Source organism: Anolis carolinensis, chromosome 5 (assembly GCF_035594765.1).
Source record: "Anolis carolinensis isolate JA03-04 chromosome 5, rAnoCar3.1.pri, whole genome shotgun sequence".
NCBI classification, from domain to species: domain Eukaryota; kingdom Metazoa; phylum Chordata; class Lepidosauria; order Squamata; family Dactyloidae; genus Anolis; species Anolis carolinensis.
The window spans coordinates 147,704,655-147,720,425 of NC_085845.1; the positions used below are offsets into that span (position 1 = coordinate 147,704,655).

The window sequence follows — 15,771 nt, forward strand, 5'->3', positions numbered from 1 at the left end:
CTCTGTCCCTACTTCCGCTCCGTTCCTGTTGGGGATTGGTTGGAACAGCTGTTCCCAAATCGTCGGCTCTGAAACCATTTGAACTTCAACTCCCAGAGTTCCACGCCGCCGGCCATGCTGGCTAGGGCTCCTGGAAAATATAGTCCAAAACATGAAGAGGTGTTACATTGAGATGTAAGTGAAGGGAGGTGTAGTTTATCCCGTTGATTAGTGCGTCTGTCAGCCAACCCGCGTGGCGCTTCGGGTACGGTAGCCGGGAAGGTATAAAAGCTATAGAAACGCGAAGCCTGTCAGCTGGGCTCGAATGGCTTCGGAGCAACCTGAGAGCGGACGTGGGTCCAGCGAGGAGGAGGATGACTTCGGCTACGGCCTTTTCCCGGAGCGAAGCCGCAGCGAGAAGAAGCCCCCGAAGAACTTCGTCTATAAGAGCCTGTTCACCTTCAACTACAAGTGCCAAGTGATGCTGAAGATCGCACTGGAGAACAGTAAGAGCTCTGGGCCTGAGGGGACATGGAGGAGGGACACACGCGCCTCTTAGAATGCTTCTTTGCAATTCCTTAACATACACAACGCCCCGTTTTTATTGTTTCCCGCCGCTTTGTAGTGCAGTCTTTCCTGTGGGGGGAGAAGGCAGGGAGCGTGAAGAGACCTGGAAGCCCCCTTCCCTAATTTTCTGTGTTTGAGGAGATAGCAGAACTTAACTCAGCCAGACAGTAAACAGCCATCTGGTTACGGCTAAAAAAACAAAAACCTCTAACATAGGTTTTTAAAAAATCAGTTTTAAGGATTTTTACGGTTGGTTTTTAATTAATACCATCGATGTTTAATTCTATTTTAATGTTTGTATATTATTTATTTATTTATATCAATCTAATCCGCAATAATATACAAACATTAAAATAGAATTAAATACCAATGGTATTAATTAAAAATTAACAGTAAAAATCCTTAAAACCTAAATTTTAAAAACTTTTGTAGGTTTTATATAAAAGTATTTATATTTATCTATCTTGTTACAGGGGGCCCCTGGTGGCACAGTGTGTTAAAGCGCTGAGCTGCTAAACTTGCGGACCAAAAGGTGCCAAGTTCAACTCCCGGGAGCGGAATGAGCGCCCGCTGTTAGCCCAAGCTCCTGCCAACCTAGCAGTTCGAAAACATGCCAATGTGAGTAGATCAATAGGTACCGCTCCGGCGGGAAGGTAACGGCGCTCCATGCAGTCATGCCGGCCACATGACCTTGGAGGTGTCTATGGACAATGCCAGCTCTTCGGCTTAGAAATGGAGATGAACACCAACACCCAGAGACGGTCACGACTGGACTTAATGTCAGGGGAAAACCTTTACCTTTGCTATCTTGTTACATCTCGTTTGAACTATTGCAACACACTCTACGTGGGGTTGCCTTTGAAGACTTTTCAGAAGCTGGAACTAGTCCAACGTTCCGCATCCAGGTTACTAACTGGAGCGCCCTTCAAGGAGCATACAACTCCTCTGTTGAAGCAGCTCCACTGGCTGCCTGTTAGCTTCCGGGCACAATTCAAAGTGCTGGCTTTGGCCTTCAAAACATTAAACGACTCTGGTCCAACTTACCTCTCAGAACGTATCTCCCCCTATGGGCTGTCCTGCAGATTAAGATCTTCGAGTGAGGCCCTGCTCTCTGTCCCACCGCCGTCACAGGTGAAGTTGGCGGGGACAAGAGACAAGGCTTTTTCAGTGGTGGCTCCGCAGCTGTGGGACTCCTTGCCAAGGGAGATTAGGAAAGCCCCCTCACTCATGTCTTTCAGGAAGCCGCTGAAGATCTGGCTGTTGGATCAAGCATTTGGCCCATCCTAAGATATGAGCTGATATGACCTGATGGATTAATATTAATTCGAACACAGACTGGCTCTGACTTTGGCTTGAAACTTCCCCTTTTGTAATGGTCACATGGTTTTAATTGTTTTAATTTGATTTGGATACTGGCTTTTATTTGTGTTTTATGTTTGGTTTTTCTACATGTTGTATGTGGTATTTAATTCTGCCATTATGTAAGACCGCTCTGGGTCCCCTTGGGGGAGAAGAGCGGTATACAAATTAAATAAAGAAATACATAATCTACGTGGAAGCCCCAGGTGGCACAGCATGTTAAAGTGCTGAGGTGCTGAATTTGCGGAGCAGAAGTCACAGGTTCAAATCCGGGGAGCGGAGTGAGCGCCCGCTGTTAGCCCCAGCTTCTGCCAACCTAGCAGTTTGAAAACATGCAAATGTGAGTAGATCAATAGGTACTGCTCTGGTGGGAAGGTAATGGCGCTCCATGCAGTCATGCCAGCCACATGACCTTGGAGGTGTCTACGGACAATGCCAGCTCTTCGGCTTAGAAATGGAGATGAGCACCAACCCCCAGAGTCGGACACGACTGGACTTAATGTCAGGGGAAAAACTTTACTATCTAATCCACAAGCTAGCCCCTGGTGGCGCAGCAGATTAAACCGCTGAGCTGCTGAAATTGCTGACCGAAAGGTCAGCAGTTTGAATCTGGGGAGCGGGATGAGTTCCTGCTGTTAGCAGTTTGAAAACATGCAAATGTGAGTAGATCAATAGGTACTGCTCCGGCGGGAAGGTAACAGCGCTCTATGCAGTCATGCCGGCCACATGACCTTGGAGGTGTCTACGGACAATGCCAGCTCTTCGGCTTAGAAATTGTGATGAGCACCAACACTCAGAGTTGGACACGACTAAACTTAATGTCAGGGGAAGACCTTTACTAATCCACAAGCATGTAAACAATTTCAACAGAAAGGGGAAAAAACCATGAAAATTAACAAAATCTGGCTACCAGCATTAAAAAAACCTCTAAAATCAAGATAGTAAATAAAGAACAACACTCTGAAAACAGGGGAATTCCAGACATGAAACAATCAAGACCAACTAACACCTCCCAACAAAGGAATCCATCGGGCAGGAAGCAGCCAGACTTTGAATCTGCAAGGCCATTAAATGCTAATCATGGTGATCAATTGCAACATTGACACTTGCCTTAAAGAGACAAGAGTTCTTTTTCCCAATCGGGACAGTCCACAGATATATAAACCCCACTTGTGTAGTTCCCAACAGACCTCACAACCTCTGAGGATGCCTGCTATAGGTGTAGGCAAAACGTCAGGAGAGGATGCTTCTGGAACATGGCCATAGAACCCAGAAAACTCATAGCAACCTATATCTAACTTGCTTTTCTCCCATGTCAGGACTCACTTACACTTCCTCTAACACTTCATAAGACATACATGCTTCTTGGCGCACAAACCGAGGAAGCTCTACTTCTGGTAATGGAAATGTGCAGTGTCAGCAATGGTTCTCAGCTGGGAATTGCCTCCTAGGGATCCATTGCATTGCAATACTCTGCTTCCATAACATTGCAAGCTATAAAAACAGTAAAATTTCCTCTTGTGAATGCAGACATGTCAACTCTATTTAACTGGTATTTCCCCCCTTATGCAGAGTTAGCAGGGGATTTGAATGTTGAGGCAGGTGATTGGAATATGGATATTAAATTCTGGTCTGGGCATAGATTAACAGAGTCCCCTATGATCCTCAGGCCACCAGGCAACTGCCAAACAGCTTTTACCATCAGGAAAATTTTCCTATTGAATCTGTTTCCCTACAATTTGAATCCATTGCTCCATTGTGTCCTGCTCTCCAGAGCAGCAGAAAACAAGCTTGCCTTTTCCTCAATGTGCATCTTTTCAAACATGTATATGTGGCTCTCATGTCCCTTCTCAGCCTTCTTTTCTCCAAGCTATACCCAGCTCCCTAAGCTGCTCCTCATAGGGCTTGGTTTTCAGACCTTTAACCATTTTGGTTGCCCTCCTCTGGACACATCCCAGTTTGTGAATATCCTTTCTGAATTGCAGTACCCAGAACTGGACACAGTATTCCAAGTGAGATCTGACCAAAGCAAAATAGGGTGGGTGTATGACTTCCCTCAGTCTTGACACTATAGTCCTACTGATTCAGCCCAGAATCACATTGGCTTTTTAAAGCTGTTGACTCATGTTCAGCTTGTGGTCTAAAACTCCTAGATCCCTTTCCCATGTACTGTTCTCAAGCCAGGTGTCACCCACCCTATATTTTTACATTTCATATTTTAATCTTTGCATTTTGTTCAGCTTTGATCCTCCTCCTCTGGACATGTTCCAGCTTGTCAGTATCCTTGCCTCTCTTGGGTGATTTTATTTTCTCCAGCTTTGTTGAGTATGCCTTACCTGAAATGCTTGAGATCAGGAATGTTTTGGGGTTTTTTTGAATTCAGGAATATTTGCATATACAGTAGAGTCTCACTTATCCAACACTCACTTATCCAACGTTCTGGATTATCCAACGCATTTTTGTAGTCAATATTTTCAATATATGATATTTTGGTGCTAAATTTGTAAGTACAGTAATTACAACATAGCATTAATGAGTAATGAACTACTTTTTCTGTCAAATTTGTTGTATAACATGATGTTTTGGTGCTTAATTTGTAAAATCATAATCTATTTTGATGTTTATTAGGCTTTTTCTTAATCTCTCCTTATTATCCAACATATTCACTTATCCAACATTCTGCCAGCCTGTTTATGTTGGATAAGTGAGACTCTACTGTATATAATGAGATATCTTGGAGATGGAAACAAAGTTAAACACAAAATTAATTTAAATTTGATCTAAACTGAGACCAGAAGGACAGAATTGGTGACAGAAATATGTGGGACAGGTATATCTGTTCTTCAACAGAGCACCTGCCAAACACCTGCCCTTACTGTCCTTGCTTACTTAGCTTAAGGGGTTTGTCTTGCTTTGCCCAATAGAAGGTCCAGTTTTTCTTCATGCCTTTGTTTACAAGAAGTTTAGAGAACTAATTTTTAACTTAGGAGGGAAAGTTAACCTTTTCCATTGATATGCATCTAGTCATGATTGTTATCTTGCCAAATTAATCGTTAATGTCAGTTCTCTTGACTGTTGTGGGAAAAAAAGTCTGATCAAAAGGGTGATGCAAACATTTCATGTTCTTTCCCAGTTAGCATATGCTTTTGTCATCAATAATAGAACTGGTGTTATCTCTTCGTTGTTTCTCTCACCATGTAACAAAATTTGAAAGATTTTCTGTCCCTGGTTTGAAAGTGTTATTTGCTGTTTAATTGTGTGGTACTTACTTTGAAAATAGTTGTTATACTCCAGAAACTTCATTTTTGTGACTGCCACAAATAATGTTGAATTGGTTGAGACTCTAGGAGATATTCATTGAAAAACTATACCAACAATGTGCTGCAGGATGTCCCATAAAAACAAAGCTTTTTATAGTTTAATAAACTTTTCCCATGTTTTTATGATAGAACCAATTAGGAAATGACTTTTATGATCCAGGAACAAAACTTGTGTTACATAGTTCCCTTAGGCAGGCCCTATATTCCAGAATGTGACCTCAGGTTTTCTGTTTATCTCAGATTATCTGGCAGCGCGGACTCATATAGTCCAGTTTAAAGCAGAAAACCTGGGATCAGATCCTGGGATATAGGGCCTGTCTGGAAGGGCCCATAGTGTAAACTGAGAGGATGTGTTTTAATCTTTGGCTACTTCATGTAGATCTGTATGAATAATGCATTGTGAAGTCAGTTCATATAGACGTATACTTATCTTTTGCATTAGGCACAATTAGTAATATATCTCTGGATGAACTATGATTGAACTCTAATCCCATATTTATCTGGGAATAATTTACAGAGTCCTCATACATTGTTTGCAGCTTCAAGGCACAAACACATACAATCTCTATGGATGTTACTACTGCACTATTATAGTTTTATAGTTCACTATGCTCACCTACGTAAAGAACCGTAAGTTCTTAGCTCTCTTCTTAATCTAGATATTTTTTTCTTCTTGAAGTCAAAGCTGGTATGGTTGAACATTGTTCTTTTTTTAAAGTTAAATTCTGGGAGGTCAAAAAGAGTGGGGAACCTTCAGATGGTCAGTGATAGACTGTGGTTTAACATGGTTTAACACTGACATGGAGCCCTGATGGCGAAGTGTGTTAAAGCACTGAGCTGCTGAACTTGCAGACCGAAAGGTCCCAGATTCAAATCCCGGGAGCAGAGTGAGCGCCCGTTGTTAGCTCCAGCTTCTGCCAACCTAGCAGTTCGAAAACATGCCAATGTGAGTAGATCAATAGGTACCGCTCCAGCGGGAAGGTAACGGCTCTCCATGCAGTCATGCCAGCCACATGACCTTGGAGGTGTCTACAGAAAACGGTGGCTCTTTGGCTTAGAAATGGATATGAGCATCAACTCCCAGAGTCAGACATGACTGGACTTAATGTCAGGGGAAACCTTTACCTTTTTACCTAATACTGACATTTAATAATGTTCTTGTATGTGCTCTTAGATATTTGTGCTGCAGCCCTATACACACCTACTTGGAAGAAAGCTACTTTTAATATAGTGAGATTTCCTTCTGTGTAACCATAAATTGGCAAATAAGTAGGCGATAACCACTCAGTGAATTAGGCCAATCAGTTACTATCTAAACTGTGTCAGGTTTAAGTTTTACTGACACTTGGAACAAACAAATAATGAACTATGACAATAAAAATGTTCTTTTTGCTGATAATCTAAATTATATAGAGTGCAGCCTTTGCTTTATAGAAATCACTTGCTTAGAATACTTTTATTGATTTTTTTCCCCTAGATCCATATGCTAAACTGTTACTTGACGCTATGAAGAATTCTGGCTGGTAAGCTTATTTTTGACCCTACATAATTGTGTTTATACTGTAGTTATATTAGTTGCATTTTGGTTGAAGGTGGCTATTATACTTGAATCTTACATATATTGTTCCTGCATTTTTAAAGCACTGTTTTCAAAGACCGACACTTCTCATGTGAAGATTGTGATGCATGTGTCAGTGGAGGATTTGATTCTTCAACATCACAGGTAAATCACTGAGCAGTCACCTCTGGTTGCTTTAAATCACATGTGTTCTAAGATAGCAAAATAAAATTATTGTTTTAACTGAAAATATGCTTAAACTGAAAGCCTTTTTAATATTCAGTATTTTGGCTATAACCATGACTGCTCTGAGCCGTTTCTTTGCTTCATTTTAGTGGTGAACAAAATCATTAGCAGGCCAGTTTTTTGTGATATATTTGCCCATGTCATGAGAAGACATGACTCATTAGAAAAATCAATAATGTCTGATAAGGTAGAATGTTGATGGTAGAGTGACTTGAAGATCTCTCATCCATTGGGTCCCCATAAGTCAAAGTCAGCAGTTAACAACAATAACAACGAGAAAAGCTGAGGTAGAAGTTCCATTACTTTGTAAGTCTTGCTAGGCATTCATTTCTCAGAGCAGACAGGGGATGAGGTGACCTAGCAGACCTCAAGCCTTCATCCAGTAGAAAGGAGAGAACAAAATTAGAGGTGGGAAATTGTGGAGAAAGGCAACCTATGTTTCTTATATTGCATTGCTTTAGTCACACTGCAGACCAAGGTGCATGGTGTCACCTTTATGACCTTATTCCCCACTTACACCATATAGCAGCTAGCATATTAGAGGAACGGACTGCGGCTCCATTTTCACTGACCATTTCATGCAGTTCTAAGCTCGTTTCAAACTATGGCGGCCAGCCTACAAACTATCACAAAAGAAAGCCCAAAAGAAAAGTATAAGCCAGATATTGACTCTCTCTAAATGTTGACTTGCCAGTTCAAATGAATGGTTGATCAGTGCTACATAGAGATCAGGAAAAGCTTGAAGGAAAAACACACTGTTTAGGTATACCAAAACATACACAATTTGTAGCTAAAGATAACATCCCAATTTTCTCATGAGATTTTTATCTTTCTTATTTCCTTGATAGATTGTTTTGTGCCAAAACAATATTCATTATCAATCTCATATGGACAGAGTGGTGACTCATGAGCTCATCCATGCCTTCGATCATTGCCGCGCTCATGTGGACTGGTTCAATAATATGAAACACCTTGCTTGTTCAGAGGTAAATTAAAATTCTTCATTCACACGCATCTGAATTAATAGCATTCCTAGGAAGCATGCTGCATATGTAGCCTCAAATATCATTGTGCTTCCATTTGAATGTATTCCGTGGTTTTCCTTCCATCTTCAGTTTTTGCATCAAGAGCAATAGAGTCCTTGTTCATGCAGTGAAAAATGGGGTCATTTTTACAGTTCTGAAATCCCAATGTTTGTAATTTTAAAAATGATCAGCCATAGTATGTTTGAATTGGTTATGTATAAAATGAGTGAATGCACCTAGTTGAGATGTTCTCTTCTCTGTTGCTGAAAGAAAGGAGTAACAGTCAATGGTAAATTTAGAAGACTTTTGTTAAAATATTACCTTTTTTGATACATAATATCAAGAAGACCATTCTTGGTGCAGTAGGTGAATCTTAAGAATGTGTATGTGTGAAGAATCATACATTTTTTCCTTCATTAACTTGTCTAAATTGATTCTTAAACCAGTTACGAGCCAGATTACAAAAGAGATCACTGAGACATTGTGTTTACTAATGTTTAGCTACTGGCATCATATATAGAGAAATCTTGGGAACCATAAGAAGCATTGTTTTTCTCTGAGCCAGAATTTCTCAAACTGTGCTCCTCCAGATGCTTTGGACTTCAGCTTCCATAATTCCTAACAGCTGGTAAGATGGCTGGGATTTCTGGGAGTTAAAGTCCAAAATAGTTGGAGGAGCACAGTTTGAGGAACACTGCTCTAAGCTGTCCATATTCAATTTTGGTGGTCTTGTGTTTCTCTCACAGATTAGAGCTGCCAATCTGAGTGGAGATTGTACACTTCTTAATGAAATGAGCCGGTTTAATTTTGGATTAAAGCAGCATCACCAGGTAAATTAATGCTAACTGTTACGAAGAGAGAGATTTACAAACTATGGGTTATATTCAAGACAATAATTGCCATCACTAAAGGAGTAGAGATGCCAAATTTTAAAGCTATAGGGGGAAATAAGTTGCCCCTCCTTTTGTGTGTGTATTTATGGAGGAGAGTGAAAAAAATGCTGTATTAGCAACTATTTTGTTACTTTAAGAATATAAAATGCACTATATAGATCTTCCTTCAGCATAAAACTAGCATGCTCAGTATATTAAAGCAGGGGTGTCAGTTTCATTTTCACTGAGGGCCACATTAGCTTTATGCTTACTTTCAAAGAGCCGTTTGGTTATAAATGGAGATTGAGTGTAGCGAGTGGTCAGTTTTAAGTTCTTGGGTGTTACTGTTAAGGGAGACCTAACTTGGGGTATTCATATTGTGGCATTGGTTAAGAGGGCCCAGCAGAGATTGTATTATCTGAGACTTTTGGGGAACCAACAATTGAATGAGAAACTGCTGGTGACTTTCTACCACTGTGCTATAGAGAGTGTTCTAATCTATTGCATCTACGTATGGTCTGCTAATTGCACAGTGGCAGAAGGCGTTCCAGAGGGTTACTCCGGCTGCCCAGAGAATTATTGGCTCTCTCCCCTCTGAAAGAACTGTATAATAGGCTTGTGCACAGATTCGGTTTGGTTGGTTTCCCTCGGCCAATCTGGCTTGTTTGGCTGGCCATAATGGTAAAGACTCGGCTGCCAAGTTTTTTGACTGAAATGGCCCACATGACTGCCAGGCGCAGCTTCTTCCCTTCTATTTGGGAGCATGCAGCACATGCTTCCTTAACCCCCATTGGTCAAACCCAGACTTTCTTAAAAGGAAGAAAGAAAAGGATCCCAAGAAGGATGCTTCCTTAACCCCGTTGTTCAAACCGAGGTTCTCTTGAAAGAAATAAAGGAAAGGGTCCTCACACCCTCTGAAGATGCCTGCCATAGAAGTAAGCAAAACGTCAGGAGAGAATTCTTCTGGAACATGGTCATGCAGCCCAGAAAACACACAGCAACCCAAGTGGAAGTATTGTTAATTGTGAATTTAGAACACCAAATTCCTAGAAAACCAGCACACATTTTTAGAAAGCCTTTATGACCCTTAATTTTACAGGCCTGTGAAAAGATGCCTCTACAGGATCCAAAATATTTATCTTATAGAAAACAGTTTCCTATTACTAATTTAAATGTATTTCTTGATTAGACTTCGTAGCTTGTGACCAGATCTTGTTTTCTTTTACATTTCTCAGGCCTGCGTTAGATACAGAGCTGTTCGCTCCATCTTGGCTGTTAGAAAAGTTAGCAAAGAAATGGCAGAGAAAACTGTAGATGAAGTCTTTGAATCCTGTTTCAATGATCACGAACCTTTTGGCAGAGTGCCTCACAGCAAATCTGATGCAAAGCATGCATATAAAAATTTTCAGAACCGTGACAGATACTATGGAAATTTATAGATGAGCCTATTCATCTCCACTTCTGATCTGTGCCATTTGAGGACAGTTTTGCAGAAGATTAAAAATGAAGATAACTAAAGTTCTGGAAGAAAGAATACCCACATTGTTGAATCTCTGTTCTAGTTTTCATTCAGCATAAGAATGGATCTAGCAATGTTGTTGTTTCACCAATGCGCACATAAAGGTATATATGTCTGTTACTGGAAATTTATTTTGTAAATGCCTTGGTTGAATAAATGTTATTTTGTTAAATGTGTGTGTCTATGTGTGAATATGAATAAACACATATATACATATATGTATATATCAGTCTTTCTCAACCTAAACCCCTCCAGAGTTTTGGACTGCAGCTATTATCAGTGTTTGCCAACATGACTAATTATCGTTTGCTTCTCATTCCAGTAAAGCATAGTGGGGAAAAAAACCAAAATACACAAATACATTTAAAAATACACTAAAACAACATTGTAATAATTCTGAAGAGGAACAGTAGGAGCTGTGGTTCAGAATATTTGGGAAAGCATGGCTATGATGAATACCTACTTGAATAGGGAGAGGTAATAATAATAATAATTATTATTAATAATAATAATTTATTTATATACCACCCTATCTCCCCAAGGGACTCAGAGCGGTTTCCAACATTAAAAAACATACAGTCAGTTAAAATACAGCAATTTAAAACATTAGACACAATAGCAGATGTGCATAATAAATAATCAAGAAAACACATAATCCGCCATTTAAAACATAATAACAGAACTCCATCAATGAGCCCAAATACAGTGGCCAAGATTTAGCGTTGGAATGGCCAACTATAAAGTGCTAATTGTACCAGGTATTCCAATACCGGGTTGGCAAGAGTGGATAAAAAGCTAAACAAGGGCATAGCTGAAGGGTCTAAGGGCTCTATTCAAAAATTTGCTTAAACCACCAGGTTTTCAGCTCTTTACGGAACGAGAGTAAAGTGGAGGCTTGCCTAATCTCTCTAGAGCCGGGGAGCCACCACTGTCCCTCGTTCCCACCAACCGTGCCTGAGACAGTGGCAGGAGCGAGAGGAGGGCTTCTCCGGAGGATCTTAAGGCTCGTGCTGGTTCATAGGGGGAGATGTGATCATAGAGATAGGTTGGTCCTGAGCCGTATAGAGCTTTATAGGTCATGACCTGCACCTTGAATTGGGTAGTTGGATGTTTTGGTGATGTGTTATTCATGTAACAGAACTGGGTGATTTGTAGAGACCGGGTAAAGACAGTGGACCGTAGAGTTATCTCCTGATAAGCTCCTAGGGGAGAACTCACCACTTGTGGATTATCATCGGTTCTGAGATATCTTGGTCCGGTGGTGGAGTTCTTCCAGGCAAGGATGAAACAGGTTTTCCTGAAGACTCTACCTTTGATAGCTTGCCAAGGTATTTGTTTGTGCCTCAGGAGCCAGAGGAGACAGGAGTCAGGAAAAAATAGCCATCTCAGCATGGCAGCTGTGTTAAAGCCACAACAAAAGAAATTCCTTAATTGCCATTTTAAAGGAAGAATGAAGATTTTACCTTATGAGACTCACTCCTGCGTGTTGGAAAATTACTCCCATCGGCTGTAACTTCTATCGTTGGAAGATGTGAGTAATCTCAATTTATTATCTGGAAACTAGATGCAGACACTGCTAACTCCCTCATGTTGTTGATGGGCTTTAAAGAAGATTGTTAAGAAATGCCAAGTCTATTACATTTTGTGGGATAGATTGATTGTAACAGCGTATACATACCCATCAAAGGATTCAAGTATTGTTTGTCTATGAAGCCAAAACAAAAGAAATTTTAAAGGGAAAATAAATATTTGAACTTCTTAGAGTACAACTGTCCCTTTTAGGGGAATTTAGTTGTACATAGCAACAGCAAGCCAAAAAAAAAAAAAAACGAAGGAAAAAAATTGTATTCTACTGCCACCTGCTGTTTAGCTATAATAACAAAATTTGGCTTAATCCAATTGAATCTGATTCCAATGAGGTTGTGATTGTTCTCATTTTGAATTAAGCCAAATTTTCGGTGAATTGAGATTGCTGAAAAAAGGCTTAGCATCATAAATCCAAGAACTACATGCTTGGTGCAATTGGAATTCAGAAGAAGACAGCAAGGTTGAAAAAAAAAACAACCTTAAAATAAAGGATTCTGGATGGACTGTTTCCTGAAGCAGCTTCATCTGGAAAATGAGAGTTTTTGATAATAGCTCAAGAAGTTTTTAAAACTAATTGAGATGGACAAAAGATTTTTAAAGAAACATTAAACAAAGATTCTCAGTTGGCCCTTACTTATGTTTGGTTTCATCTCTCACTGCTATGGATACCGAAATCTGTAGATGCTCAAATTCCATTCTATACAATGTCATAGTAAAATGGTTTCCCTTATGTAAAAGGTCCTACTCAGCATTTTAACCTAGCCCTGGTCTTATATTCTGCTCTTAAACAAGTCTATGCCCAGCCCTCTCTAATCTACTCATGTCCTAGTCCTGGTTCTGGTGGTTGAGTTGTTTGTTTTACTTTCAATGATGTTTTTATACCCTGCTGTGTTTTTAATTGTATTAATTGGATTGTCAATATGTTATTATGTTTTTAACTGTGCTTTAGTTGCTGTAATTGTGCATGTTCTGGGCTTGGTCCCGATTGTTAGTTGCCCCTAGATCTTTTGGGGAGATGGTTGGTGGGGTATAATTATTATTATTACAAAATGGAAAAACCGTAATCAATTGACACAGCTTTAACTGCCTTTTCTCAATGTTATGGAGTCATGGGAATTCTAATTTTATTAAGTCTTTAACCTTCTCTGCCAAATAGTATGATTCCTCACCAAACTACAACTTCCGTGATTCTATAGTAGTGCACCATGGCTGTTAAAGTGGCATTAATTCTACAGTGTAGATGTATCCTAGATCAAATTGTCTTTCTTTGCCTGTGGATAGAGCAGAGATGGGACAAACACACCTCCACAGCCTGGTAGTAGCCACTGAGAAGGTTCTGTCCAACAACAACAACAACAACAACAACAACAATTTTATTTGTTATCCCCACTCCTCATGGCTCAAAACACACAATCACCATAAACAATCTATAAATTATACATATTAAAACATATTTCTACAGAATACATATTAAAATACACAGAACAAAGATTAAAACACAAGATTCTAGATTACAATTTATGATTAAAACGGACTAGGTAGAGTTGGAAGAGACCACATGGGCCAACCCTCTGCTATGCAGGATAAGCACGAAGTACCCCTGACAGCCTCTGTTTAAAAGCTTCCAAGGAAGGAGCTTCCACCACACTCTGAGGAAGAGAGTTCCACTGCTGAACAGCTCTTACAGTCAGGAAGTTCTTCCTAATATTCAAACAGAATCTCCTTTCCTGTAATTTGAATCCATTGCTCCGAGAGTGTTCAGAGTAGCAGAAAGCAAGCTGTCGCTTCCTTATGACATCCTTTCACTTATTTATACATGGCTATCATGACTCCCCTCAAACTTCTCTTCTTCAGGCTAAACATACCCAGCTTTACAAGATGCTCCTCATAGGGCATGATCATCAGGCTTTGGATGATTTTAGACACCCTCTTCTGGATACGTTCTAGCTTGTCAAGATCCCTCTTGAATTGTGGGGCCCAGAATTAGGCCTGTGTTGAGGTTGGGGCTGGAGAATAACTTTTTCTTGAAGGTCTTAAACCTTACTCAGGTTTGTATCTTTTATATACACTGAGTATAGAACACTCAGTGTAGAGTTTTAACCAGTGCTTGGACTTCTGCCTGGAAATAGATTGGTAGAATATTGGATGATTTTCACTGCAGAAGTAACTTGCATGGAATACTTGCTTGATTTCTCCCCATTTCTGCAGTTTCTTCAGAGTAGTGCATTTAGTGATACAAATACCAAGAAGTCCAGAATGAAGAAGTCTGTGTAAACTACCATATTATTTTGAAGCATGGGAAGTGTCATATCTTGAACTAGAATCAGGAAACATTACTTTTTGAATTACAATATCCAGAATTCTTTGCTATATAATTCTGAGAGAAGTAGTCAAAAAGGTTAAGTTATCCAAGTTCCATTCTGAGGATCATGTACAGGCAGGAAAGAATGAGCTTAGTTTAGATAGGAATCCTTTTAAAAGTAGCTTGAACTGTAATTTATCAACTGTGATTAAGGTAATTTTTGTAATGTATTGTTATGAATCAGGGCTTATATCCAGAGCTAAAGTTAACTTCTGGGGTTGAAGTAACTTACAACTCAAGCCTAGATATGACTACTCCAAAGAAAGTCTTATTGTATTAAATTATTCCAGGAAGGTGTGCACATGGTTATTCATCTTGTCATTCACCGGTACACAGAGTTAGTTACTTCGTCTTAGTTATTTTACGATATATTGCTTAGTTATTTTGCTATATATTGCTTCCCATTTTCTTCCTCCAACGTCTCATGTGGAGAATTTTCTAATCTTGTTTTCAAGAGGTAATTTTATCAGTAGCCCACTGTTGCATAGCCGCTAGCTGTAACGTGGCTGAATATCTGAACAAAAGCTGTTAGAGAAATACTTTCCACACCTATGGAGAAAATTGCACACTAAATTCTAAAAGTTCCCTCCTTTGATATAATCTAGCCGACCTTCTGCATTTTTTACATTCCCTGGGGATAAGCTTAGCCCTGCAATGGCATAATCTGGCTCGTTAATATTCCTTTAACCTTTGCTTTTTTTCCAGCTCTCCATTTCTGATGATGTTTTGCATGAGACTGCGTTTTCAGGAGGCACATAAAAGTCATGCATATAATATCTGTCCTTCATCTGACACTTGGTGTGACATCATTGCTGTAAAGATTTTGATTATATTTAAATCATACTACTATGTTTATATCAAGAATTTTCATCCTGAATTTTTAACTCACGCAGGCATTACTTTTGTCAGTTATACAAGCTGGCTTCGTTTCACTGAGACATAACAATGCTGGTGCATAACTTGTCCTGGAAACTCTGCCAGTACCTGAAATTTTGTGATGATGCCAACGGAGACCATAGATTAAGAACTTTATGGCACGAGGCAGGCAAATCAGCATTGCAGCTGGACTGTCGCTTTGAGCATGATGCTGTTGGCATCGCTCTGGCAGTTTCCCTCTTCCCTGTGATTCTGCCATCTCTAGCTCTTGATGGATAGAATAATAATAATAATAATACAGAGTACAATGCAGTCAAAACACATCAACATAAAATGCATTCAATATATTAAAAAACATGGAACAAAGATTAAAACTCTGCAATACTCAATTCTGCAATGTCCTCATCATCTACCTTGGTGCAAATATATATATATAATTTATTCTTGTACCCCGCCCCATCTCCCCGAAGGGACTCGGGGTGGCTCACATGGGGTCTTGCC

General features: G+C 39.8%; 1 protein-coding gene and 1 long non-coding RNA gene across 4 annotated transcripts; one reads left to right on the forward strand and one right to left on the reverse strand.

Moving 5' to 3' along the window:
- Window positions 1-86: 86 nt before the first annotated feature.
- Window positions 87-10,617, forward strand: atp23 (ATP23 metallopeptidase and ATP synthase assembly factor homolog). 3 transcript variants are annotated; one of them, XM_062982522.1, is made up of 7 exons: window positions 347-485; window positions 1,020-1,164; window positions 6,703-6,748; window positions 6,867-6,948; window positions 7,878-8,015; window positions 8,801-8,884; window positions 10,162-10,617. In XM_062982522.1, exons 3-7 carry the CDS (start codon window positions 6,732-6,734, stop codon window positions 10,363-10,365), a joined length of 525 nt encoding a protein of 174 aa, XP_062838592.1. In that variant the 5' UTR covers window positions 347-485; window positions 1,020-1,164; window positions 6,703-6,731; the 3' UTR covers window positions 10,366-10,617. The 3 variants fall into 3 exon arrangements, with proteins under 3 accessions (XP_062838591.1, XP_003221233.2, XP_062838592.1); XM_003221185.4 differs by lacking the exon at window positions 1,020-1,164 and having other exon boundaries at window positions 93-485; XM_062982521.1 differs by lacking the exons at window positions 1,020-1,164; window positions 7,878-8,015 and having other exon boundaries at window positions 87-485.
- On the reverse strand, window positions 8,013-12,472 carry LOC134299508 (uncharacterized). The gene is made up of 3 exons (XR_010006727.1): window positions 12,124-12,472; window positions 11,664-11,842; window positions 8,013-8,317 (listed from the first exon to the last, which is right to left on the reverse strand). It is a non-coding gene; the product is annotated as an uncharacterized LOC134299508 (long non-coding RNA).
- Window positions 12,473-15,771: the final 3,299 nt, after the last annotated feature.

Coding starts and splice junctions, on each gene's coding strand:
- atp23 (XM_003221185.4), top strand. CDS start 305: ATGGCTTCGGAGCAACCTGAGAGCGGACGTGGGTCCAGCGAGGAGGAG. Junction 486..6,702: donor GAAGATCGCACTGGAGAACA/GTAAGAGCTCTG, acceptor TTTTTCCCCTAG/ATCCATATGCTAAACTGTTA. Junction 8,885..10,161: donor GATTAAAGCAGCATCACCAG/GTAAATTAATGC, acceptor TACATTTCTCAG/GCCTGCGTTAGATACAGAGC.